At 42.7% G+C, this 25,956-nt stretch overlaps 1 protein-coding gene and 1 long non-coding RNA gene across 6 annotated transcripts in view; one reads left to right on the forward strand and one right to left on the reverse strand.

The window, feature by feature from the left end:
* Nucleotides 1–25,956, reverse strand: part of LOC139358721 (uncharacterized) — a 62,350-nt gene that overhangs the window by 10,711 nt on the left and 25,683 nt on the right. Inside the window, exons 2-4 of one of the 2 annotated variants that reach the window (XR_011614116.1) lie at nt 12,300–12,420; nt 12,035–12,194; nt 6,461–6,534 (exon numbers count right to left, since the gene is read on the reverse strand). This is a non-coding gene — a long non-coding RNA (uncharacterized lncRNA). Of the gene's footprint in view, nt 1–6,460; nt 6,535–12,034; nt 12,195–12,299; nt 12,421–25,956 lie in introns of those variants that run through there. The other variant, XR_011614115.1, reaches the window with a different exon arrangement.
* LOC105464534 (apolipoprotein L6) lies at nt 1,041–25,537 on the forward strand. 4 transcript variants are annotated; one of them, XM_071080521.1, is made up of 6 exons: nt 1,116–1,415; nt 6,845–6,929; nt 10,832–10,928; nt 13,042–13,876; nt 18,204–18,243; nt 25,431–25,537. In XM_071080521.1, the coding sequence occupies exons 1-5, from the start codon at nt 1,176–1,178 to the stop codon at nt 18,228–18,230; spliced, it is 1,284 nt and encodes a 427-aa protein (XP_070936622.1). In that variant the 5' UTR covers nt 1,116–1,175; the 3' UTR covers nt 18,231–18,243; nt 25,431–25,537. The 4 variants fall into 4 exon arrangements, with proteins under 4 accessions (XP_011710834.2, XP_070936622.1, XP_011710831.2 ...); XM_011712532.3 differs by lacking the exons at nt 18,204–18,243; nt 25,431–25,537 and having other exon boundaries at nt 1,041–1,415; nt 13,042–16,692; XM_011712529.2 differs by lacking the exons at nt 18,204–18,243; nt 25,431–25,537 and having other exon boundaries at nt 1,292–1,415; nt 6,841–6,929; nt 13,042–16,686.

The following is a 25,956-nucleotide window of genomic DNA, read 5'->3' on the forward strand; positions in this document are numbered from 1 at the left end:
GCCTCAGCTAGGGGTGGTGACTGGGGATTTCTGCAAACCACGTGACTTCTGATCACAACTTGACAGAAATGCTAGAGAGACGCAGATCTCAGCCCGTAACCACACTGTGGGCTCATTCTTGCAGACACAGCGCCTAGGACTGGTTCTTAGCTGTGTAATCACTAACTTCTAGAAGCCTGAGTTTCCTCTTCCTTAAAGTGGGAGACAGAGTATCACATCCTGTATCTCCAATCCTTGAGGCCATATGCATGTCAGAGTTCCCAATTAATTTTTAGAAAGGTAATGGGGTTCAGGTATCACGTACTATGTAACCCACCCACCCCCAGCAGCCCTCCTCAGTCAAACACATTAATATTTTTGCAGTGACAGTGAATATTCAAATTAAGCAAGAGACATAAAAACCATAAGTGAATTCATGCCAGATCAGGTCAGGTTTTGCCACTAAATGAATAAATTATTATTTTTTTTAAAGTTTTTGTTTTCAGGCTGGGTGCAGTGGCTCACACCTATAATCCCAGCACTTTGGGAGGCTGAGGTGGGTGGATCACTTGAGGTCAAGAGTTTGAGACCAGCCTGGCCAACATAAAACCCCATCTCTACTAAAAATACAAAAATTAGCCAGGCGTGGTGGCAGGCGCAGGTAATCTCAGCTACTGGGGAGGCTGAGACAGGGGAATAGCTTGAACCCAGGAGGCGGAGGTTGCAGTGAGCCGAGATCGTGCCATTGCACTCCAGCCTGGGCAACAGAGCAAGACTTCATCTCAAAAATAAAATAAAAAATAAAATAAAAAAGTTTCCATTTTCAGAGGATTCTGCATTTCAGAGTTATTAGCCCTTAAATGCCGGCCGTGCACCTCATAGGGCTGTTATCCACCTCATAGGGCTGTTATCCACATCAAGATGCTGTGGAGGGAAGCAGTTTCAGAACAATCAGTGATGATCGCTACTGTGAATCCACTATTCATCAGGTGCCCCATCGCTTGCTCATGGGCTCCTCACCATAGCTCTAAGCCACAGGAGCTATTTTCATACCCCATATAGGTCCATCCTATAACACAGCCAGGACAGAGACGAGAGACTCAGGCCTTCTGACTTTGATTCTGCTCTTTCATCTCGTTGTGCATGCAGTTAGAGAAACAGGCAAAAAGGAAAATGAAAGTGCGCAGCTGGAGCCCATGATTTCCTGGAAGAGCCCGAGAGTTTGGCTTTTTTTTCTCCTGCAGCACTTAACAGAAACCAGTTTTGCAATCAATTCCCGTTCAAAAGCCACCCTACTCTTCCTATCTGTCTTTCTCCAGCCCAGACGCTCACAGCCTCCTGCAGGACCGGGGGCCTCGGAGAGTCAAGGACAGAGGTTCAGGATCTTCCTCTCCCTCGGGACCCGAGGCCACAAAGGAGAGCTCCGTGGAGAGAAGGTGAGATGGCAGGCAGAAGTTGGGGGAGAAGGGGGCTGCTGCTCTAGTCCCTGAAGGACAAAGCCCCCAAGGGGTTAGCTTTAGGCACCTGACTTAGGAAAAAGAGCTGCTGTCCAAGCAGCGGGGTTCAAATGCCAGCCAGAGCGTGGGGAGAGTCTGAGGATCAATTTCTCCTATGTTAAACCCGGTAGGTTTCTGTCCCTTACAGCCATTTGAGGGTTAAATCAAAACGTGATAAAGCATGTGATGTGACTAGCCAAGCTGCATTTGCCCCTCCACTGCTGGGGATCCAAGGGCTTAAGCAGAGGTGATCTGGCACTTAGAAAGCAGGTGATTTCAGCTGGGCGCGGTGGCTCACGCCTGTAATCCCAGCACTTTGGGAGGCCGAGGCGGGCGGATCACGAGGTCAGGAGATCGAGACCATCCTGGCTAACACGGTGAAATCCTGTCTCTACTAAAAATACAAAAAATTAACCAGGCGTGGTGGGGCGCCTGTAGTCCCAGCTACTCGGGAGGCTGAGGCAGGAGAATGGCGGAGCTTGCAGTGAGCCGAGATCGCGCCACTGCTCTCTAGCCTGGATGACAGAGCAAAAAAAAAAAAAAAAAAAAAAAAAGAAAGCAGGTGATTACATCAGCCGCCACAGGGGTTTCTCTAGAAATTCAGTATAGGAGTGGTTTAGGGGTGTCATTTCACAAGAAAAAGGGTGCTGGGTGAGTTGTCCGGAAACTGCAAAGCCAACCTACCGAGTTTTCTAGATTGTAGGTTTATGTGAAGTTGTTTAGGAAGAGGGTGAGGGAGTTTGTGATAAATATTAGGGTGACTAGGCCAGGCGCAGTGGCTCATGCCTGTAATCCCAGCACTTTGGGAGGCTAAGGCAAGTGTCTTGTTTGAGCCCAAGAGTTTGAGACCAGCATGGGCAACATAGTGAGATCCTGTCTCTAAAAAAATCAAAAATTAGCTGGGCGTGATGGTGCACACCTGTAGTCCCAGCTACTGGGTGGATGGGGGGTGCTGAGGTGGAAGGATTACTTGAACCCAGAAAATCAAGAATGCAGTGAGCAGTGATCACACCACTGCACTCCAGCCTGGGCAGCAGAGTGAGACCCTGTCTCAAAAAAAAAAAAAAAAATTGGGAGATTATCTTGAAGCTGTGTTTTCAAAGTAAGCAGACTTTTCTTACTTAGATTGTGTATCTGAAGAAGTTGGTTTTGTGGGGGAAGGCAGGTAAGGAAAGACTGTCATAAATATCCTATAAGCTTTAAAATGAAAATAATGTCTCAAATCCTCTCCCAATAAAACTCTCATCTCACAACCATCGAGAGCAGGTCAGAGGGGAGGGAATGGGATCTGCTCAGACGAGTTTCCTGCTGTTACCTTTGCCCTGCATCCCATAGGACTAATGTAAAAAAAAATGGGAGAGGTACTGAGGGACTCTGGTGAAAAATGGGGTTCCAGACCAGGGTCTCTCACCCCCGGCATCCTTGTCATGTTTAACCAGGTGATCCCTGGTTGTGGGGGCCGTCCTGTGCATTGTAGGGTGCTTGGCAGCATCCCTGGCGTCTGCCCACTACATACCCTCTCCAGTTGAGACCATCAAAAATGTCTCCAGATATTAGCAACGTCCCTGGGGAGCAAATGTGCCCTGATTGGCACCAACCAACTCCAGACTCAGCGTGGCTGGAATCGTACAGGCTCTCCTGCTTACTGTGTAACACTGGCCTCCCTATGTCTCAGTTTGCACATCTGTAAAATGGGCATAATCTTGGCATCGATTTCACAGGGTCACTGTAAAGCAGGTAGATGTATGTCTGGCGAAAGTAAGTCCTTAAAGGTGCCAAGCCCCTCAAATCAAACCAAGCTTCACATACCAGAGAGGGGAGAACGTTTTTATCTTTGACACATTAATTCTTTTTCATAGACTGCCCCAAAGAAATAACCAAACATGTAGACACACATCTATATAAGGATTTTAACCAAAAATTATAAATACAAAATTTAAAAATAACTGAAAACAACCCAAAGTTTCAACAGTGAGAAAGTTACTGAATGTGTAGTGATACATTGGTATAATGAAATGCGACACGGTTTCTATATATCACCTGGGGAACTACTACCATACAATGTTTTGTTTTTTTGTTTTTTTTTTTGAGACGGAGTCTTGCTCTGTGGCCCAGGCTGGAGTGCAATGGCCGGATCTCAGCTCACGCAAGCTCCGCCTCCAGGGTTCATGCCATTCTCCTGCTTCAGCCTTCCGAGTAGCTGGGACTACAGGCGCCCACCACCTCGCCCAGCTAGTTTTTTGTATTTTTTAGTACAGACGGGGTTTCACTGTGTTAGCCAGGATGGTCTTGATCTACTGACCTCGTGATCCACCCGTTTCGGCCTCCCAAAGTGCTGGGATTACAGGCTTGAGCCACCGCGCCCAGCCCCAACGATACAATGTTAAGTGACAAGAATTCACACAAGCTACCTGAACAGCATTCATTTAAATTTTGGGTTTGTAAAATAAAATGTCACTAGTTTTTATTTCCATGTGGTGAGTGTACAGGTGGATTTTATAATTTATTTCTAAATTTTCAACCGTAAACTTGTATTCATTTAAACAATTAGAAAATGAATGGCTATAAGAATTTGTGTCCCAGGCTGGGCATGGTGGTTCACGCCTGTAATCCCAGCACTTTGGGAGGCTGAGGCAGGTGGATCACCTGAGGTCAGGAGTTCAAGACCAGCCTGGCCAACATGGTGAAACCCATCTCTACTAAAAATACAAAAATTAGCCAGGCATGTTACCACATGCCTGTAATCTCAGCTACTTGGGAGGCTGAGGCAGGAGAATCGCTTGAATCTGGGAGGTAGAGGTTGCAATGAGCCAAGATCACGCCATTGTACGCCAGCCTGGGCAACGAGAGCAAAATTCCGTCTCAAAAAAAAAAATTAATTAATTAAAAATTAAAAAAAATAAAGAATTTGTGTCCCTTCAGAGTATGTGAGGGAGGATTTTTTTTTTTTCTAACTTTTTACAAGTGGAAGGGAAGAGGATGAGAGAAGGGAGGATGAGCTGAGCAAGAAGCCATATCTAGGAAATGGCATTTCTGCCGTAAGTGCTGGACCAAGTACCAAATGTAGGGAAGAGATCCAAAGGAATATATTGGCTTCCCTAGGGCTGCTGTCAGAAAGCACCACAAACTGGGTGGCCTCAAACAACAGACATTTAGTGTCTCATGGTTCTGGAGGCTGGAAGTAAAAAATCACAGTGCCGGTAGGGCACACTTCTGCTGCAGGCTCCCAGGAGACCCTCTGTGCCTTTTGCAGCCTCGGTGGCTTCTGACAGCACGACTCTAATCTCTGCCTCTGTCTGCGTGCGGCCTTCTTTTCCGTGTCTCTCTCTGTCACCTCTTCTTATAATGACACCAGTGGTGGATTTCGGGGCCACCCTAAATCCAGGATAATTTCACCCGGAGATCCTTCACTAATTTTAACTACAAAGACCCTATTTCCAGATAAGGTCACATTCTAAGGTTCCCAGCAGACATGAATTTGGCAGGGGAAGGGGCACACTATTCAACCTGCCTCACAGGAAAACTGTTTTTTTTTAAATTGCTTAACGTATCACAGACAGCCACGTGGCAAAAAATATTGATACAAAAAGTATGAAGGGACCTAGAGAAAAGCAAGCTTCCACTGGTTCCTGACCCTTAATCTCATCACTGATTACTGCTATTAAATTTTTTTTTCTTTTTCTTTTTCTTTTTTTTCGGAGACAAGGTCTTACTGTTTTACCAAGGCTGGTCTCCGACTTCTGGGCTCAAGTGATCCTCCTGCCTCAGTCTTCTGAGTAGCTGGGATTACAGATGCAAACCACCATGTCTGGCTACTTTCCTCCCACTTCAGCCTCTCAAAGTACTGGGATTAAAGGCATAAACTGGCCAAGCTTGGTGGCTCATGCCTGTAATCCCAGCACTTTGGGAGGCCGAGGTGAGCAGATCACTTGAGGTCAGGAGTTGGAAACCAGACTGGTCAACATGGTGAAACCCTGTCTCTACTAAAAATACAAAAATAGGCCGGGCGCGGTGGCTCAAGCCTGTAATCCCAGCACTTTGGGAGGCCGAGACGGGCGGATCACGAGGTCAGGAGTTCGAGACCATCCTGGCTAACACGGTGAAACCCCGTCTCTACTAAAAAATACAAAAAACTAGCCGGGCGAGGTGGCGGGCGCCTGTAGTCCCGGCTACTCGGGAGGCTGAGGCAGGAGAATGGCGTAAAAACCCGGGAGGCAGAGCTTGCAGTGAGCTGAGATCCGGCCACTGCACTCCAGCCTGGGCGACACAGCAAGACTCCGTCTCAAAAAAAAAAAAAAAAAATACAAAAATAGCCATGCGTGGTGGCAGATGCCTATAATCCCACCTTCTCAGGAGGCTGAGGGCAGGAGAATCGCTTGAACTCGGGAGGTGGAGGTTATAGTGAGCTGAGATAGTGCCACTGCACTCTAGCCTGGGTGATAGCACAAGACTCTGTCTCAAAAAAAAAAAAAAAAAAAAAAGAAAAAAAAGCATAAACCACTGCATCTGGCATAGATGCTTGTCTATATAGTCACATTTATCTTTTATGTGTACAAATGAACCCTGCCTTTTAATTTACCAATGCATATAGGATATCCTTCCACATCTGTTCACATGAATTTGCCTCCTTTGGTTTAATGTCTGCATAGGATATCATTGTTTGATAGGCCATAGTTTTTTTAATCAGTCCACTTTAAGTGGAAATTTAGGTGTTTTTTTGTTTGTTTTTTGTTTTTTACTATTAATAATGTTACAATACTTTTTTTTTTTGTACTTGCCTGCCACTTTAAAAAAAGTTTCTATTTTGAAATAATTATAGATTTACATGCAGTTATAATAAATAATACAGAGAGATCCCATAGACCCATTACTGAGTTTCCCAAGTTTAATTTACTGCAATTTTCTCACATGTGGACGTATGTGACTACCGCTAATCAAGACACAGAACAGTTCTATCCCAAGGATTCCTCTTACAGTCACAGACATTGCCTTTGCCTTTGTGATTTTGCCCAACTTTTTAGTTCCAACTTTTTTCGAGTCACTGTTTCAGTTGTATCTCCTGTAAGAAACATGCAAAGTAGTTGGGGGTTGCTTTCTAAGCCAATCCGAGGTAAGACACTATTTTTATCCTATTTATAATTATGAAAAATGCAGAAACTAGTTGCTCCTGAACATTTATTGAGCTAGGCATTTTACTAGCTATTTTACTTATCTATAAGTTATATCTTATTATCTCAAACGATTTCTCTTTTCTGAGAAGGGAAACGTACAGTGGTATCTTGAATGTCTTGAAACCCCAGAACAGGTAAGTGATAGAAAGGGGCTTTGGATCCATACTAATGAGAAGGCCTTCTTTCTCCTCTAGAAAGGTAGTGCAGCGTCTCTTCTCAGCCAGAACCCCTGTCATTCTGAATATGAGGAGGATCAGAAACACGCTATCTCCAGCCTGCCAAGGTATGTTTTCTTCCATTCCAGCTATTGTCACTGGCAGGTAAAGCAGAATCTTCGTTAGATAAAGATGGAAAGCAAGATTCAGAATGTTGAAAAATACAGGGAGACACAAAGGCTGTCAATCATATTCAAATGTTTCACCCTGGATTCCAAAATGCCATTCTCTGTGAGTTCTCTGTGTGCTTCACTAGCTGCTCCTGTGTTCCATCTCTTGTTCTTCCTCCTCTCTTTCCTCAGGTCCCACTGTTGGAGTGCTCAGGATCCAGTTCTTTGACTGCACTTTGTCTCTACTGTTACTCTTATCCTGGGGTTCTCACCCAAGTCATGATTTCAACTACTTTCTGCACTGATGGCTCCCAAATTTGATCTCCAGCCAGAAACAGACTCAACATCACTTGGCTGTCTAACAGGTTTCTCAAACTTAACCCATCCCACACTGAACTCTATCACACCCCACAACAAACACATATCCTACCAAAAAAACCTTCACCCCTTCCCATCTCAGTAAATGGGATCTTCATTGTAACAGTTGTTCAAGGCCCAAAAATATGATGTTATCCTTGACTCTACTCTCTCACCTCCCACATGCGCTGGTGAAACCTGTGGATTTCTGCAAATCTAACTGCTGCCATCACCCCTACCAACGTAGAGCTCCTAAAACCCTTGTAGATAGAAGGACTGGGGGACTCTTTTATTCTGTCTTAGTCTGTTTTGTGCTGCTATAACAGAATACCACAAACTGGGGAATTTATGAAGAAAAGAAATTTATTTCTCACAGTTCTGGAGGCTGGGAAGTTCAATATCAGGGTGCTAGCATCTGGCAAGGACCTTCTTGCTGTGTTATCCCATGGCAGAAGGCAGAAGGCAGAAGGGCAAGAGGGTGTGTGCGAGAGAGGCGAAGGAAGGAGGCTGAACTCTACTACTACCCTCAATACTCACACCAATTTACTTCTTCTGGTCACCAAAATGTGTGAGTTTTTCCCCCTACACCAAGCAATTCTCCACTTCTTGATGAGAACAAACTTGGCATCCTACAGTTTAACTCAATTCAGACACTATCTCCTTGGAGATACCATTAGATCCCACAGGTTAAGGGCTCAGTCCCATAAGACTGCCCCTACTTTAGACACCAGTTGTAAGTGGTGGGTCCCCAGGTTACCCACAACTTTTGTCCAATGTGGTGACACATGGAAGATTTCCACACCCCCTTCCTCAGTTTCAATAATTTGCTAGAACAGCTTGCAAAACTCAGGGAAACATTTATTTACAATGACCAGTTTATTATAAAGGATCCAACTCAAGAATGGCCAGATGGAATTGATGCACAGGGCAAGATATGGGGGAAGAGACATGGAGTTCCCATGCCCTCTCTGGGCACACCACTCTCCAAGTATCTCCATGTGTTCACCAACCCAGAAGCTCTTTGAACCCTGTCCTTTTGGGTTTTTATGGAGGCTTCCTTACACAGGCATGACTGATTAAAGAAACTATGGGCCATTGGTGGTTAACTCAATCTCCAGTCTCTCTCCTCTCCTGGAACTCAAGGGCTGAATATTCCAACCCTCAAATCACATGGTTGTTTCCCCAGACGACCAGCGCCCCCATCCTTGGAGGCTTTCTAAAGTCACCTCATTAACATCAACTCAGGTGTGGCTAAAAGGGCCCGATTATGGTTAAGAAAAGATGCTCTTTTCACCTTTATTGTTTTCATCACCAGGAAATTTCAAGGGTTTTAGGAGCCCTGTGCCAGAAATAGGGATGAGAACCATACACACACACACACACACACACACACACACACACATATACACACGTATAGGTAATTATATATCTATATATAATTATACTTATAAATCACAATATCACAACATATTATGTTTTTGGGAATACAATTTGTACAAAGGGGCCTTGTAAATTACTGCTTTGTTCGGTGAAAATGATCCTTTAATCATTACTGTCCATGTGGTCATAATATTTGTGAGAGAACAGAATACGCTACTCCGAGATACGCCCCTTTGGCATAGGGATTCTTGAGGTGAAGGCAATTAAGAAGAAGCAGATGCAGGAAGGCTCTCTGTCCTCTCTCTATTTGCCTAAAAGCAAGACCTAAATTTACAAAGGTCTTTCTATCAAGGATAATAAAGGTTAACCACTGAGAACTTTAGACCTTTATGGGCCTGGAGATGGTACCAGAGGAAGCTGCGTAACAAACTTTATTGACTAGTCTCTTTCTATTCTTCATTTCGTTTTTATTTGTCTACCCACAGTTTGGTGGCCCTCAAGATGCGAAGTCTTTTTCTTCATCTTGTCAATTCTCTAAAATTGTATAATTCTTTGTTGAGGGTGGTTATATAAGCAGGGAGTTCTAAGCCACTCCTTTGAAAATTGTTTATTCCCTGGTGTCTCCTACATACACTTAAGAGTACATTTCTGTTTGTTTTTCTCTTATTAATCTGTCTTGGGTTACGAGGGTCCTAGCTGAGAACTTAAAAGAATAGAGGGAAAATTTTTTTTCCCTCTCTTATAATATCCATCTAAGAAATCACTCACCCAGGTCAAGATGGAGAACAGGAGATTTCCTTGTACTTCCTCCTCCCAGTCAATAATTGCCCCACCTGAGAGAAAACCATATTCTGACTTCTACAACCAATTCATTTGCATATTATTGAACTTCATATAAATGGAGTCATTTGTTTGATTTCTTTCACTCAATAATAATGTCTGTGAAGTTATTCCATTGTTGTTTGGGTATCAGTAGTTTTAAAAGTTGTTATTGCTATGTAGTATTTAACTATATAAAAATACTATAATTTGTTTGTTTATTCTTCTATTGATTGATGTATTTGGGTTGTTACCAGCCCTTGGCTATGTATGGGAGGAAAAGTAATTTTTTTCTCAATCCTCATAAGTTCTTAGCTGGAACAGACTCCTGTAACCCAAGACAGATTAACAAGAGAAAACCAAGCAGAAGTGTGTTAACATGTCTATTTCATATGGACATGGGAGAGATCCAGGGATTAAATAATTCTCAAAGAGGTAGCTTTGAATTCCTGTTTCAATACACCTCCAACAATGAACAGTACATTTTTAGAGAAGTAGTAAGACAGTGGAAAAGGGTTTTAAGTCTCCAGGAGGAACAATTTATGGGAAGGCAAGTCAATGTCATCTTTGGTGATCGAACTTTATCCTTTCTGGTAGTGAGGAGATGAGGGACAGCTTTACCTTTGTAAATTTATGTCTTGCTTTTAGGCAAATACGGGGAGAGTGGAGAACTTTTCTTTTTCTTTTTTTTTTTTTTTTTGAGACGGAGTCTGGCTCTGTCGTCCAGGCTGGAGTGCAGTGGCCGGATCTCAGCTCACTGCAAGCTCCGCCTCCCGGATTTACGCCTTTCTCCTGCCTCAGCCTCCCGAGTAGCTGGGACTACAGGCGCCCGCCACCTCGCCCGGCTAGTTTTTGTATTTTTTAGTAGAGACGGGGTTTCACCGTGTTAGCCAGGATGGTCTCGATCTCCTGACCTCGTGATTCGCCCGTCTCGGCCTCCCAAAGTGCTGGGATTACAGGCTTGAGCCACCGCGCCCGGCCGGAGAACTTTTCTTGTACCCACTTCTTCTCAATTGCTTCTGGCTCAAAATAATCCTTATGCCAAAGTGGCTTATTTTGGGGTGGTGTATACTGCTACCCTCCAATAAAGAGGTCACAAGGTATTGAACTGACTATTTCACTGCATGCATTTATTATGTGTAAGCTACACCTCAACATACAATTTTAAAATAATAGTTTGCAAATATTTAGTATGCTATATGGTTGTTATTTTGATACCACATAATCCAAAATCCCTCCACACCTGAATTTCATAAGGTTTCATCATATGTGCAGTAACGTTGTTTTTCTACATTCCTGACCAGAAAATCATTTGACTCCTGGGGACACAGATTTGGTGCCACAGACGCTGCTGGACAACCAGGCAGAGGAAGAAAGTGAGGCTGGTGTTGGTTTGGAAAGGTAACCCAAAACGCCTAGTCCCCAGGGAGAGGGCTGGTTCTGTTGAAATGCTGCAGGCATCCTCACAATAAGGAATACATGTGCTCTGATAGGATTACCTGTGGGGCCTTATCTTCCCACTGGTCTCTATTACGCATACGAAAATCCGTTCCCCTAGGGAAAAAAATACTTCACAGAGCTAAAGTAAATATTTTGGAGAGCAAGTCAAGATTGAGTCAGTCACATGGCGTTGGGCAATAAGACTCCAAAGATAGAAGTTGCTCCACTCTGGAGCCTCATCTCTGTAACTCTCTTGAAGACAGGAACTCCATTTCTTCAGCTCATATACCACCAAGGAAGGAAGCCATTTGGTGTTAACAAATTAATGAATTTAAGCCCAGTTATCGGTAAATCAGCCTCCTGCACAATGTGTGCAAGTAACAAATATTTGCTCTGTGAATTAGGTGAATTATGTGTAGTATCTCATGGAACTGGACTGAAATGTTATCCAATGCCAGTAGACATCACCAACTGATACAGGATGTACTGGAGCAGAGATGTTCACATGTGAGATGCTTGGTTTAATTAAGAAACACATGAAGTCAAGCTTCTGTTAGTTATCAGCCATGCTAAAACCAAAACTCTACAGTTAATATACAGTGGCATTGTTGATCTTTGCAGCTACGCATCTATTTGCTGTTTCTTTTTGTCTAGCATACCTTGAGGAAACACAAAGATCAGGGTGGGCTAAACTATGGCATCTTTTATGTCTAGGGTTCTTCATCAGGACCACCCCGCTTGCCTTCATCCCACTCCTTCCCCATTGCAAGCCCTGGTGATCTTCTGCTCTGTTAACTGATTTACATCTGTGGATTAATGGATAATTGGGCCTAAATTTATTAATTCATTAATACTTAAAACATATGCTCGATGGTATATTTAGTTTCTAATTTTTCCCACTGAGGAATTCTGTGCATGTGTGTGTGGAAAGAGAGATTTAAAGATAAATACATTTATGGACATACATATACTTCAATGAGGAGGCCGTGACATCAACTGACAGATGAGAGGAAGGGCAGAAAGCACCAAGTTTAGGACTCAGAGCCCACCCAATGCTCCATCTTTACCTTGCATGTTCCTTTGGGAGTGTCCTCTTTTCTCTCTGGGCTTGAGGCCCCCCACTGAATCATAAAGGAGATGGCCCAGATCCTCTCCAGGGTCCCCTCCAGCTCTGATGTTCTCCTTTGGGCCAGGGCATCTGTTATCACCAGGCCTCCTTGGCTCACCCTGAAAGAAATGCACAAATGGCACCTTACATGAGAAAATGCCCCAAGCAGTAGGCTTTGCTCTCACCCTGATGCACCTCTCCCTTGAAGGTCAAAGCCAACTGACCTGGCAAAGATCCCTTCGTACTTCGTCCTGTGAAATGTTGGAGGAAAAGGGGTCTGGGTCTCTTTGTCTCAAACTTCTTCCATAAAGGACCAATCCCATCTGCTTGAAGGGTCAAGTAAAGCTGACCAAGAGCAAGGAGAGCATTCAGGACATGAATAATAATTTATCTCAACTCTCAATGTGTAACTCCTGATAGAAGCAGAGGCACACCCCACGTAGCCAGATTCAGGGTCATCAGAGTGGAGGATGTATGACTCAATATGGCCCCCTCCACCCTCCTACTCACTTCTACACATCTGGGACTCTCATCCCCTGCCCACTACCTTGTCTTCTCTTTCTCCTACTTTTCCCAGATCTCTCCCGCCGTTGTTCCCAAGTTCCTTATCTTGAGTGGGGTTTTAACATTTCCCCACTGCCCCTCCTCTGCAGCAGTGCTGTGCTTTCTCTGAACAAGGCTGAAAACATACCTCAGGACTTAATCTTCCTTCCCTATTCCTTGACCAAGGCTGGGGTGACTCACATTTATCCTTCCATATGCCCCTCTTACGTGTTTCTTTTCTCCACGGAACCAGTAGTTTTCAGCGAAAGTTGAACTACTCTACAATGCTCTGGGACTTTTCAGGGGATTTTGTAGGGAGGTACAGGGAGGATTCGAAGTTGAAAGTGGCAAGAATATCCAAGAGCCACAAGCAGTTTCCCATCTGGGAAGCTGAAGCAAAATCTTTATTTCATTTCTCCTCAGGGATGAGGAAGATGTTCCTCTGTGTGAAGACGAGGAGCTACAATACAGAGATCTGTCCCCCGAAGAAAAAATATTTTTGAGAGAATTTCCCAGATTGAAAGAAGATCTAAAAGGGAACATTGACAAGCTCCGTGCCCTTGCAGAGGATACTGACAAAACTCACAAGAAATTCACCAAGGCTAACATAGTGATCAACTCTACTGCTGTCATCTCTGACGCGATGAGCCTCCTGGGTTTAGCCTTTGCCCCAGTAACAGGAGGAGTAAGCCTATTGCTCTCCGCCACTGGTCAAGGTTTGGCAGCAGCAGCTGGGGTCACCAGCATTGTGAGTGGTATGTTGGAAAAATCCGAAAATAAAAAATTCCAAGCACAGGCTGAAGACATACTGCCCACCCATGACCAAGAGGACAGGGAGGATGAGGCAAACAGGGCAGACTATGTCACAGCTGCTATAAAGATTACCTATAATGGTGTAAGCGTCTTGAAGGATGCCAAGAAAAACATCCGTGCATTTCAGAAACTCAGAGCTGACCCACACTTGGCCAGTGCTAGCAAGCGTCTTCTGACCACTGGCCAAGTCTCCTCCCGGAGCAGCAGGCAGATACAAAAGGCCTTTGGGGGAACAACACTGGCGATGACCAAGAATGCTCGCCTGCGGGGAGGTGTGATGTCTGTCATCTCCCTTGGCCTTGACTGTGTCGCTCTCTCAAAGGGATGGAAGCACCTGAGGGAAGGAGCAAGGGCAGAGTTTGCGGAAGAGTTGAGATCCAAGGCCTCGGAGCTGGAGAGGAAACTCACAGAACTCACCCAGTACTACGAGAGCTTGCAACAGAAAGTAAGGTCAAGGGCCAGAGGGGTAGGGAAGGATTTAACTGGGACCTGTGAAACCAAGTCTTACTGGAAGGGGTTAAGGGAGCATGTGTGGGTGTGGGTGTGGGTGTGTGTGTGTCTGTGTGTATGTAAAGTTTACATGAATGTTTCTTAGGATATGGCATACAATGGCCTTGGAGGTCCAAATAATATCAAGTACATCTTGGAGATGAGGGTGCCTGTCCTGGACAGACCTAGGCATGCCTTCTGTTTATCCCTCAATGCTCCTTAAGGCCTATTGCTGGGAAAAGGGTCTCCCCTGTTTGTTTGTTTGTTTTGAGACAGGGTCTCTGTTGCCCAGGCTGGAGTGCAGTGGCATGATCTTGGCTCACTGCAACCTCTGCCTCCTGAGTGCAAGCAATTCTCCTGCCTCAGCCTCCCAAGTAGCTGGGATTCCAGGCATACACCATCACGCTCAGCTGATTTGGGTATTTTTAGTAGAGACAGGGTTTCACCATTTTGGCCAGGCTGGTCTCAAATTCCTGACCTCAAGTGATCCAGGCACCTTGGCCTCCCAAAGTGCTGGGGTTATAGGTTTGAGCCACCATGCCCAGCCGGGTCTTCCCAGTTTTAACAAAGAGTCACTGAGCCACAGGGAGAGTTAAGAACTAAATTGTCTCCTCCTCCAAATTCATATGTTGAAGTCCTAAACCAAAATGTGGCTGTATTTAGAGATGGACCCTTTGGGAGGTAATTAGGGTTGAATGAGGCCATAGGGTGAGGTTCTTGCCCAATGGAATTGACCTCCTTATAAGAGGAGGAGGAAATACAAGAGGACCTCCCCACCCCTGCTGCACACCTGCACTGAAGGAAGGCTATTTGTAGACACAGCAAGAAGGCAGCCACCTGCAAGGCAGAAGAAGAGAGCCCTCACCAGGAACTGAATGAATCAGCAGCTCAGTCTGGGACTTCTAGCCTCTGGAACTGTGAAACAATACATTTCTGTGGTGTAAGCAACTCAATCTATAGTAGTTTGTTACTATTTTGTTATAGTAACTGAAGATGACTAAGCCAAGGAGGTTATGTCACTCGCCAAGTGTCTTAGTCTGTTTGTGCTGCTTTAACAAAATACCTTAGATGGGTAATTTACAAACAACAGAGATGTATCCAGAAATCCACAGTTCTGGAGGCTAGGAAGTCCAAAATCAAGGCACCAGCAGATTCCATATCTGGTGAAGGTTCACTCTGCTTCACAGATGGCACTGTCTTGCTGTGTCCTCATATGGCAGAAGGGGCAAACAAGCCCCCCTGGGTCTCTTTTATAAAGGCACTAATTCCATGCCTAAAGGCAGGGCCCTCATGACTCTATCACCTACCAAAAGGCTCCACTTCTTTATACTATTGGAGGGGCAGAAGGAACTTCCTTTCTAGACCTTGAAGGTTTAAGAATTTGAATCTATAAAACAAGCTGACAATAGACAGGTTAACAGGAGAAAAGGCATATACATTTTTTAATGTGGGCCAGATGGCGGAAGCTTAAATAGCACCCCAAGCTACAGAAAGTGGGGCCTCTGATGGGGAGGTAGAGACACAGGCCATGGGAGGGGGTAGGGGCAGGTAGTGTATGGTGAGCAAAGTTTGCCTTATTACACTGAGAAAGGTAGATCACCTGAGGTCAGGACTTTGAGACCAGCCTGGCCAACATGGCAATACCTTGTCTCTACTATAAATACAAAAATTAGCCAAATGTAGTGGCAGGGTACTTGTAATCCCATCTACTCGGGAGGCTGAGGCAGGAAAATTGCTTGAACGCAGGCTGTAGGTGACAGAATGAAACTCCATCTCAAAAAAAAAAAAAGAAAAAAGAAGAAGAATACAGTCATGTATCTCTTGGTGACAAGGATACCGTCAGGCCTCTGAGCCCAAACCAAGCCATCGCATCCCCTGTAACTTGCACGCATATATGCCCAGATGGCCTGAAGTAACTGAAGAATCACAAAAGAAGTGCAAATGCCCGCCCTTCCTTAACTGATGACATTCCACCACAAAAGAAGTGAAAATGACTGGTCCTTGCCTAAAGCGATGACATTATCTTGTGAAATTCCTTTTCCTGGTTCATCCTGGCTCAAAAAGCTCCCCCACTGAGCACCTTGTGACCCCCACTCCTGCCCGCTAGAGAACAACCCCCCTTTGACTGTAATTTTCCTTTACCTACCCAAATCCTATAAAACGGCCCCACCCTTATCTCCCTTCGCTGACTCTCTTTTTGGACTCAGCCCGCCTGCACACAAGTGATTAAAAAGCTTTATTGCTCACACAAAGTCTGTTTGGTGGTCTCTGCACCTAGATGCGCATGACAGATACATTCTGAGAAATGCGTCGTTAGGCAACTGCATTGTCCTGTGATTATCACAGAGTGTACTTATCCAAACTTAGATGGCATAGCCTACTACACACCTAGGCTATATGGGAGAGCCTATTGCTCGCAGGCTACACACCTGTACAGCATGTGACTACTGAATACTATAGGGAATTGCAGCACAATGGGAAATATTTGTGCATCTAAACATATGTAAACAGAGAAAAAGAAAAGTAAAAATATGGCATAAAAGATAAGAATTGGGCCGGGCGCGGTGGCTCAAGCCTGTAATCCCAGCACTTTGGGAGGCCGAGACGGGCGGATCACGAGGTCAGGAGATCGAGACCATCCTGGCTGACACGGTGAAACCCCGTCTCTACTTTAAAAATACAAAAAAACTAGCCGGGCGAGGTGGCGGGCGCCTGTACTCCCAGCTACTCGGGAGGCTGAGGCAGGAGAATGGCGTGAACCCGGGAGGCGGAGCTTGCAGTGAGCTGAGATCCGGCCACTGCACTCCAGCCTGGGCGGCAGAGCGAGACTCCGTCTCAAAAAAAAAAAAAAAAAAAAAAAGATAAGAATTGGCTCTCCTGTATAGGGCACTTACCACAAATGGAGCTTGCGGGGCTGAGAGTTGCTCCAGATGAGTCAGCGAGTGGTGAGTGAATGTGAAGGCCTAGGACATTACTGCATACTATTGTAGGCTTTATAAACACAGCACACTTAGGGTACACAAAATACATTTTAAAACGTTTTCTTCCTTCGGCATATTAGGCAATAGGAATTTCTCAAGTCCACTATAATCTTATCAAACCATGGTTGTATATGCAGTTGACTGAAACATTGTTATTGAACACATAACTATAGTTGAAAGAATAAGCAAAAAGTCTATCTCGCTGTGGTGTCTTGAGCAACTTTTAATTATTCTCCTGTCCTGCAATACGAGTTAATCTTCTCTGATTGATGTAGATTCCAGGAAGGGGTGTCCAGGACAATTGTCTTCCTTCTGGAGAAACTTCCCTTAATCAAATAAGAGAACTTCAAAGAAAGCTCCTCCCTGTGCTTTGGAAAGGAAGGGAAGTGGGCAGGAGTGGGTCAAAGACAGACCTTCGTTCTCTTATTTCTGAGGCCCTTCAGTCTCCTTTATCCAAAGAACTCAGCATGCCAAAGCACCCTATTTTAGGGTATCTTTTTCTGAGCCCTAAACACTATCACACTGGGGATGTCAACTGTGAAAGGAAAATATCTTGGGACCCCAGAATCACCAAGGAAAACTCAAGCTTAGGGAAACTGCTTAGGGCAAACCCATCTCCCACTCTGTTCAAAGTTATCCCTCTGCTCACTGAGATAGATACGTATCTGATTGCCTCCTTTGGAAAGGCTAATCAGAAACTCAAAAGAAAGCAACCATTTGTGTCTCACTTATCTGTGACCTGGAAGCTCCCTCCCCACTGAACCGATGCTCTTCTTACATATATTGATTCATGTCTTATGTCTCCCTAAAATGTATAAAACCAAGCTATGCCCCGACCATCTTGGTCCCATGTCTTCAGGACTTCCTGAGGCTGTGTCACGGGTGTGTCCTCAACCTTGGCAAAATCAACTTTCTAAATTTACTGAGACCTGTCTCAGATTTTCTGGGTTTACATTTTGGAAACCATGAATGGATTCTGAGTGGAGATGCTCCCGACCTTTGACGAATCTGTCAGTGCTTGGTTACCAGCATGAGCTAACTATATGGCTCAAACCAATAGGACAATTTGCTGAGGTCTGAGAGGACTCCCTCCAGAAAATCCCTGATCTCTTAAAATTTGGTAGAGATCTGAAGTTTATTTTGCTGTACAACACCTCTTTTGTTGGAGTTTTACTTGCTCCCAACAAGGAAAGCAAGTTTTCCTGCTTTCATGATGATGGAAGTCAGGTGACGTGTTAATGGAGTTTGAGCTCTCTTGCAATGGGGAAAACGGTTTTGTTTTTTTTTTTTTCCTGCTTCTAGGATGGTACAGGGCAGTCTACAGCCTGAGACCCATCACTAGGTAAGAAACTGTTTTGGGATTCTGTCTTACAAATTCTTTTTAAACGACTAAAGTTGGTATTTAACAACCAGCTGGTGTTAATTTCTGCGTACACTTAGAGCACTCAGAAATTGTATAATCTGTGTGACCATTGTTAGTTTTGCTTAACTGTTTTGTTGTTTGTTCTGTCTTAGTCAAATCCGAAGGGGAACCCTGAATTATGGGGTCAAGGACTCTGACGTAGTAGGAAAACAGCCAGCTTAAAAAATTTTTTTTTAAATTTTAATGACTATAGGGGCTTTATTTACATAACAAGGCCACCTTTTTGCTAGCCAGACCAAACTGAAAGAGCAATAGCTGTACCTCTGAAATAGCAACCTTTTATCCTAGCTGAGATTTGGTAATAAGATTTTTTAAAAAGTTTTTCAAGGAGCTCAATGGTTGAAGGTCTGTTTATTTAAAACACTCACATCCAAGATGTGTGTGTTTGTGCATGTTTGTATTTGAAAGGCCTTCATGTTTTTGTTTCTTGTTTGTTTTTCTCTCCTAAGACCTTGTCTTTTTTTTGTAGCAAAAAAAAGTGTTTTTTCCTTTTACTACTTAGTTGACTGAATTCTGTTTTCACCGGATTTTTTGACTAAAATAGTTATTGCAACAGAGGCTACTCTTGTGCTAAGGAAGAATGTAGTTTAATTTTATGTTTAATTTGGCTCAAAGAAAAATAAAAACATCTTCCTCTAACACCACCAGGCTTTTTTCTCTCTGTACCTTATGATGTAAATTTTGCTATTTGATTTTCACCTGGGTTGTTTTCTTTAATGTGCAAATTTAAGGCTATTTAGCTGACAATTGCCTAGGGCTGTAAAATAGGTTATCAAGAATCTGAAAGTCTAAGATAGGAAAAAAAGGTGGGGGGGTGGGAGTGGGCATTATAAATCTGTAAAATGTACTTCTATTGGCATGCCTAATATGTCCTTATATGTATGTATGTGTTGTGTACACAATGTTTCAGTACTAAAAATATATAAAACAGCTCCAATTGGCTTAAAGAAAAATAAAAGTGCTTAAATCAGATACTAAAAAAGAAGAGTAGTCAAATGCTTTTTCAAGTTTATGTAACTTAAGTAAAATCTTTAATAAATAAGCTAGCTTTAAAATTATTGGTAAAGTGATGTTAGAAATGTCTTAAGAATTGCCAGCATACATTTTTGTTTGCATTCTATCAATCAAGTGATTTTATACTTATCCCTGCAAAATACCATAAGGTGTCAAAATTTGGCATAGGGGTTACAAAACTGTAATGATCTTTGCTTGTGTAATTTTTAATAAATATGACATTGATATGGTTTAATGAAAATAGCTGCATCTTGAACTTCTAATCCTGTGGCTTGAGGCAGTTTAGTCCACAGACAAGAAGGAGGTTTGTTTTGGGAAAGGACTGTTATTGTCTTTGTTTCAAAGCTAATCTTAGACTAGATTTCTTCAAAAGTTCATTCGGCCTATGCCCAGGAATGAACAAGCGAGAGCTTGGAGGTTAAGAGCAAGGTGGAATCAGTTAGGTCAAATTGTTTTTCACTGTCTCAGCTGTAATTTTGCAATGGAAGTTTCATAACTTTAAATCATGACTATCATAATTTTTATAAATAATCTAGGTAAACAATTAAAATGAAATAGGTAAATGTAATGGGATAAATACAAACTGGATGCAATTTAGAATATAAAGTCATATTAAATTAAATAACAGATAATTTATTATTTGTGTATTTTCCAACAAATATATCTTGTAGGAAAACACTCTTGCTTAAAAAAATAGTGTGTCTTTTTTTTAAAACAAAAAAGGTGAACAAGTTTTGTCTAATTCAGAACTTATTAAAAGGTTATGTATAAAACCAGGTAAAAGGAACCAGAAAATAAAAAATGATGTAAACAAAGTTATAAAGAATTCTTTCAAGGTTAAAAAGCTTAAAAAGAAGTAATTTTATATAAGAAAGAATCTTATATGGTAAATTTGATTCAGTGTCTGCTGCAGTGGGCAGGTCTTTCTCTGGCCTCCCCGAGCACCTTGCCTTCCCCACCCTGCCATAAGCAATACTTTTCTCCCTTCCCTTTCCTCTCTCTCTCTGTGCAAACTGCAAAGGAATGGTAAAAATCACTGTTTAGCCGGGCACGGTGGTTCAAGCCTATAATCCCAGCACTTTGGGAGGCCTAGACGGGCGGATCACGAGGTCAGATCGAGACCATCCCAACATGGGCTAACATGGTGAAACCCCGTCTCCACTAAAAAATACAAAAAACTAGCCGGGAGAGGTGGCGGGCGCGTATAGTCCCAGCTACTCGGGAGGCTGAGGCAGGAGAATGGCGTGAACCCAGGAGGCGGAGCTTGCAGTGAGCTGAGATCCAGCCACTGCACTCCAGCCTGGGTGACAGAGCGAGAATCCGTCTCAAAAAAAAAAAAAAAAAAAATCACTGTTTATCTCCTATAAAGTTTTGATTAATGGAAAAAAGGATTCACGAGGCTAATCTTAAGCTGTAGTGAATCTGGTGTGTTTTGGGGGTCTTTCTGTATTGTTCTGTCACCAAGAGGAGTACCTTAGGATAAAACGTGGGCTTAGGACATCTGTAAGCCTGTTTTCAGATGGCCCAGCAAACTGGAAAATTACGAACTTTTCTGCGGGTCCCTGAAAAAAATTGAATGAGGTTTTTTCCTTGTCCTGTACGTCCTTGGGAACTTGACCTTATAACCATGTGGCTGTGATTTCTTTTTTCACAATAGTGACCTGGATTCAGAGTCCAATTCCTGGCTTAAGGAATGAGTCTTTTATCTTCTGTCTGTCTGTGTATTTATATAGGTTCTGTGTGTGATATTTAAATATGAAAGAGCTTTGATTAATTTTGCTTAATAATAATAAGAGCTTAAATAAAATATTTTGTCAGAAAATTAAAAAGTATAATGCCTTTTATTTAGTTCATGTAACTTAAGTAACCTTTGGGAAACGAAGACAGTTTTAAAGACAATTAGTAAAATAAAAATATTTTCAAAAATGTAAATATTTGGTCTAAATTATGCAGGTCAGATATTAGGTTTACTAAATGTAGTAAAGTCATAAACTGCTTCTTTGGCTTTTAAAAATTGTTCAATTTATTTTGGAGTATTATATTCTAGATAAGGCCTGGGACATGTGGAGTTAGCCATGCCCCCTAGCTATGTTGGAAATAGTCAGACCCTCTGGTGGCCTAGGCTCCACACGTGGTACATAATTAATATCACTTACTAACCAGATTTTTCACCAAAAGTAAAAGTTGCTAAGAGTTAACATTGTAACATGTAATTAAGACTACTAAAGAAACAGTTCCACCTGTAAGGTTAGCAAAGTGAAATGTTTTTTTTTTTGAGACAGAGTCTCGCTTTGTCGCCCAGGCTGGAGTGCAGTGGCACAATCTCAGCTCACTGCAAGCTCTGCCTCCCAGGTTCACGCCATTCTCCTGCCTCAGCCTCCCGAGTAGCTGGGGCCACAGGCACCCACCACCACACTCGGCTAATTTTTTGTATTTTTTAGTAGAGATGGGGTTTCACAATGTTAGCCAGGATGGTCTTGATCTCCTGACCTCATGATCCACCTGCCTCAGCCTCCCAAAGTGCTGGGATTACAGGCGTGAGCCACCGCACCCGGCCGTGAATTTTCTTTTCTTCCCCTAAAGGGTTAGAGGATTGTTTTAAGTTAGATAGAATAAAGCTGAAGGTTTTTAAGAAAGTTGTGGAAGTTTTATTAAAAAAATTAATTGTAAGAGATTTTGTGTGTGAATATATTGGCTAAAGTTAAAGAGGCATTTATTCAGTTTTTCCATAAATTAAACATTGGAATAAAAGCACAACAGGTTTTTGTTAGAGCAAAACCCTGCTTATGACCTACTCTTTAACAAACATTTGTAAAGGGTTATAAAAAGTTTATGAGAATCTTACCTTATGGTCAAACATTAAATTGGGTAGATATGTCTATAAGGTTTTATTAAGAACTGGGTTTGACATCAATAATGCACTAATGCGACAGTGACATTTGGCTTATTTAGTATAAAAGTCATACAGGAAGCATCATCAAATATGAAATGGTGTTTGGTTTTCTTTGGGCTATATTTGTATAAATGTTACTGGTATGTATTCCAATTTTTTTTTTTTTTTTTTTTGAGACGGAGTCTCGTGCTGTCGCCCAGGCTGGAGTGCAGTGGCGCGATCTCGGCTCACTGCAAGCTCCGCCTCCCGGGTTCACGCCATTCTCCTGCCTCAGCCTCCTGAGTAGCTGGGACTACAGGCGCCTGCCACCGCGCCTGGCTAATTTTTTGTATTTTTAGTAGAGACGGGGTTTCACCGTGGTCTTGATCTCCTGACCTTGTGATCCACCCGCCTCGGCCTCCCAAAGTGCTGGGATTACAGGCTTGAGCCACCGCGCCCGGCCTTTCAAAATTATATTTAAGAAAAACTCCTATAATTATGATATGACTTAGAGTATGTTATTAATAATTATAATTGTTATATAAAATAATTGTATGCCACAGAGGTAACCAAATTTCTTTGTCTATCATGTTTTTGACTGTGGTTGTCCTAAGATGTTTCGTCACCCATAAACAATTGTTGTCTTGTTTTAACCCTCTTTAAAAGGTGATTTATAATCAACTATAAAACTCTAACAGGTGTTCTTGAGTGTAGGATTCTGATAACTTTGGAAATGTGACATCAGAATAGAGAAAAAACTTTCAGAACTCTCATGGAGAGCTGAAATGTTCATAGCTATCAAACAGAACAGAAGTTAACTGCATGGAGTAAACTAATAGAAGTCTGAAGTAATCTTTTGTTTTTTTACTTTGCTTAAAATGTTGCTGATCCTTTTTTTTGTTTTTCAGAGACAAGGAAACTTTTCTTTTGAGCTATTTACAGCTTTCAACAATTGAGTAAAGTGTACTTCTGTGAACAAAATTTGGAGCATATTTGTTTCTCTCTACATGATTTCTCCAGAATTTGAAAACTAGTTGCGAGTATTAACTTATGGCAATATAGTTATTTGCATAAGTGCAATTAGAATCTGTTTTCTTTTGTAACAGGGCACAATTGGAAAAACTGATTATTTTACCAAGGCCTTGACTGGAATATTGTGCTTTCCTTTAAGGAATCAAACTTAACTGTAAAGCCAATAAAAGTCCCTTGGGAAAACTGGCCTCATATCTTGCCTCCACAGTCCCTATATAGGGTTTCTGATTGGTGGTAAGTAAAGAATGTCACTTTCTATCAGGCCCAGGGGCCCCAAGTTATCTTGGAACCTCAGGAGGAGAGGAATTTACTCAATTCATAGGTATTTGAGGATACAAACCCATGGCAAGGCTCGGCTCTAATAAAAGTCCTATCTAAAATTCCTTCTATGGAACAGAGTCCCATCAAAGCCAATTTACAAAGAGCTTATGTAAAAAATAATTATTCTTGAAGCACTTTAGACAAATAATTAGGTCAAGTATGAAAAGGTAAATTGGTGTTACCATAATTTGTCTTTAGTAAAAATGGGAAACTGGAGAGAGAAATATTATGTTTCAAAAACTGTGGTACACTTGTTATTAAATTCTAGTCTCATCAGTTGTTTTTAAGTTTGTTTCTGCAATTTAGGCTAACCCTGCTTATTCCTGTAAACCAACCATTCCTGACTGCAGCTTAAAAGAAACAAGACAGATGGGTAATGTAAAAATGTGAATCAATATTCTAATTCTGAGCACATTGGACTCAACTATCGATCCCACGTCAGCTTGGCTTCAACAGTTGCCCAGTTCTTGGAAAGCCTTCTAATTTAGTTTACTTGGAATAATTTTACTTATTTTGCTTTACTGTTGTGGAATATATTGCTATTGTACTCTTTCTGTGTAGGAATAAGGATATGCTTGCTCAATGATTTCTTAAATTAAACACTTATTAATCTTCCAGGTATCACCTCTTGTCAAAACTTGGAGTTATGAATGGCCATTACTATACTGATACTTTCTGACTGAGCTCCTCTATACCCTAAACACAAGAGACTCTCATAGTTAGGCAGGAATATCATCACCCTATTCAGTCTGAAGAAGTTACAGAAGATGAATCTTGGTCGCTCTGCAACCCTTATGATTAAGGGTTCTCTTATAAAAGGGAGGGAAGAAATGTCAGAGGTGTTTAAACCAGAGCAACTCCATCTGGAACAGAGTCTGGGTAAAATAAGGCTGAGACCTCCTGGGCTGCATTCTTAGAGAGTTAGGCATTCTAAGTCACAGAATGAGACAGGAGGTTGGTACAAGATGCAGGTCATAATACCTTGAGGATAAAATAGGTTGCAATAAAGAAACCGGCTAAAACCCACCAAAACCAAGATGGCGATGAGAATGACATCTCTTCATCCTCACTGCTCCACTCTCATCAGAGCCATGACAGTTTACAGATGCCATGGGAACATCAGCAAGTTACCCTCTATGGTCTAAAAAGGGGAGGCTTGAATAATCCACCCCTTGTTTAGCATATAATTAAGAAATAACCATAAAAATGGGCAACCACCAGTAGCTCTTGGGGCTGCTCTGTCTATGGAGTAGCTATTCTTTTTTTTTTCTGAGATGGAGTCTTGCTCTGTCGCCCAGGCTGGAGTGCAGTGGCACCATCTTGGTTCACTGCAACCTCTGCCTCCCAGGTTCAAGTGATTCTCCTGCCTCACCCTCCCTAGTAGCTGGGATTATAGGCACGTGCCACCACACCCAGCTGATTTTTGTATTTTTAGTAGAGATGGGGTTTCACCATGTTGGCCAGGCTGGTCTCAAACTCCTGACCTCATGATCCACCTACCTCAGCCTCCCAAAGTGCTGGAATTACAGGCATGAGCCTCTGCACCTGGTCCATTCTTTTATTCCTTTACTTTCCTAATAAACTTGCTTTCACTTTACTCTGCATACTTGCCCTGAGTCCTTTCTTGTGCAAGATCCAAGAACCTCTCTTGGGGTCTGGATGGGGACCTGTTTCCAGTAACACGTTCACTCGCCTGCATGCACAGTCAGTCCTCAGTAGACCTGTATTGTTTTATGCCAGCTTCTATAGTAAGAGCCAAAGATAAGATGGGAGGATTCCTGGGAGAAATGTATTTTGTGTTCTCTTTTCCATATCAACTCACCCTCTTGTTGCCTCTCTGTGTTCTCTTCCTCCCCGACCCTGGCAGTAATCCTGGCTGGGATCCTGGGTCTGCACAAAAAAGGGTGTCACTGGAACCTGCTCAACCACATTCCAGCGGGAAGGAGAGAGCCCCTCTGCCTGCCCCCAAGACTCAAATCCTTGAAGCTTCTTCAGGACTTCAGAACCTGTAGGAGTTCTCCTAGCTGCCCAGCTCACCTATCTTAACAATTTTTTTAATTTTCTATGCTTTAGCTGCTATTTTGAAAGTAATGCATAGACAAGTTTTTTTGTTTTGTTTTGTTTTGTTTTTTTAATTCAGGAAACTAAAACATAGGAAGAAATAATGCACAATTAAGAGTGACAACTGTTGGTATTTTGGCATAGAATTTCCTTCCTGTGTTTTTCTTGCTTTGGGGGTTGAAATACTTGCTTTATGTCATTAGAATATTGTCATTGGACTACCTGCTGGGGACCATTTCTCAAGGCTGTATTACAAAATATGCATTATAACATATGTTTCTGCAAACCACTGAGTTTTCTTTCTAATTTCCAATTTTCTCATTTGCCTACAG

The sequence above is a fragment of the Macaca nemestrina genome, chromosome 15 (genome assembly GCF_043159975.1).
Source record: "Macaca nemestrina isolate mMacNem1 chromosome 15, mMacNem.hap1, whole genome shotgun sequence".
Classification (NCBI taxonomy): Eukaryota; Metazoa; Chordata; class Mammalia; order Primates; family Cercopithecidae; genus Macaca; species Macaca nemestrina.

Bases quoted from the DNA above. Each gene is read 5' to 3' on its own strand.
- LOC105464534 (XM_011712532.3), top strand. From the start codon at position 1,176: ATGATTTCCTGGAAGAGCCCGAGAGTTTGGCTTTTTTTTCTCCTGCAG. The intron at 6,930-10,831 runs GTATGTTTTCTT...ATTCCTGACCAG, and splicing joins GCTATCTCCAGCCTGCCAAG to AAAATCATTTGACTCCTGGG. The intron at 10,929-13,041 runs GTAACCCAAAAC...ATTTCTCCTCAG, and splicing joins GCTGGTGTTGGTTTGGAAAG to GGATGAGGAAGATGTTCCTC.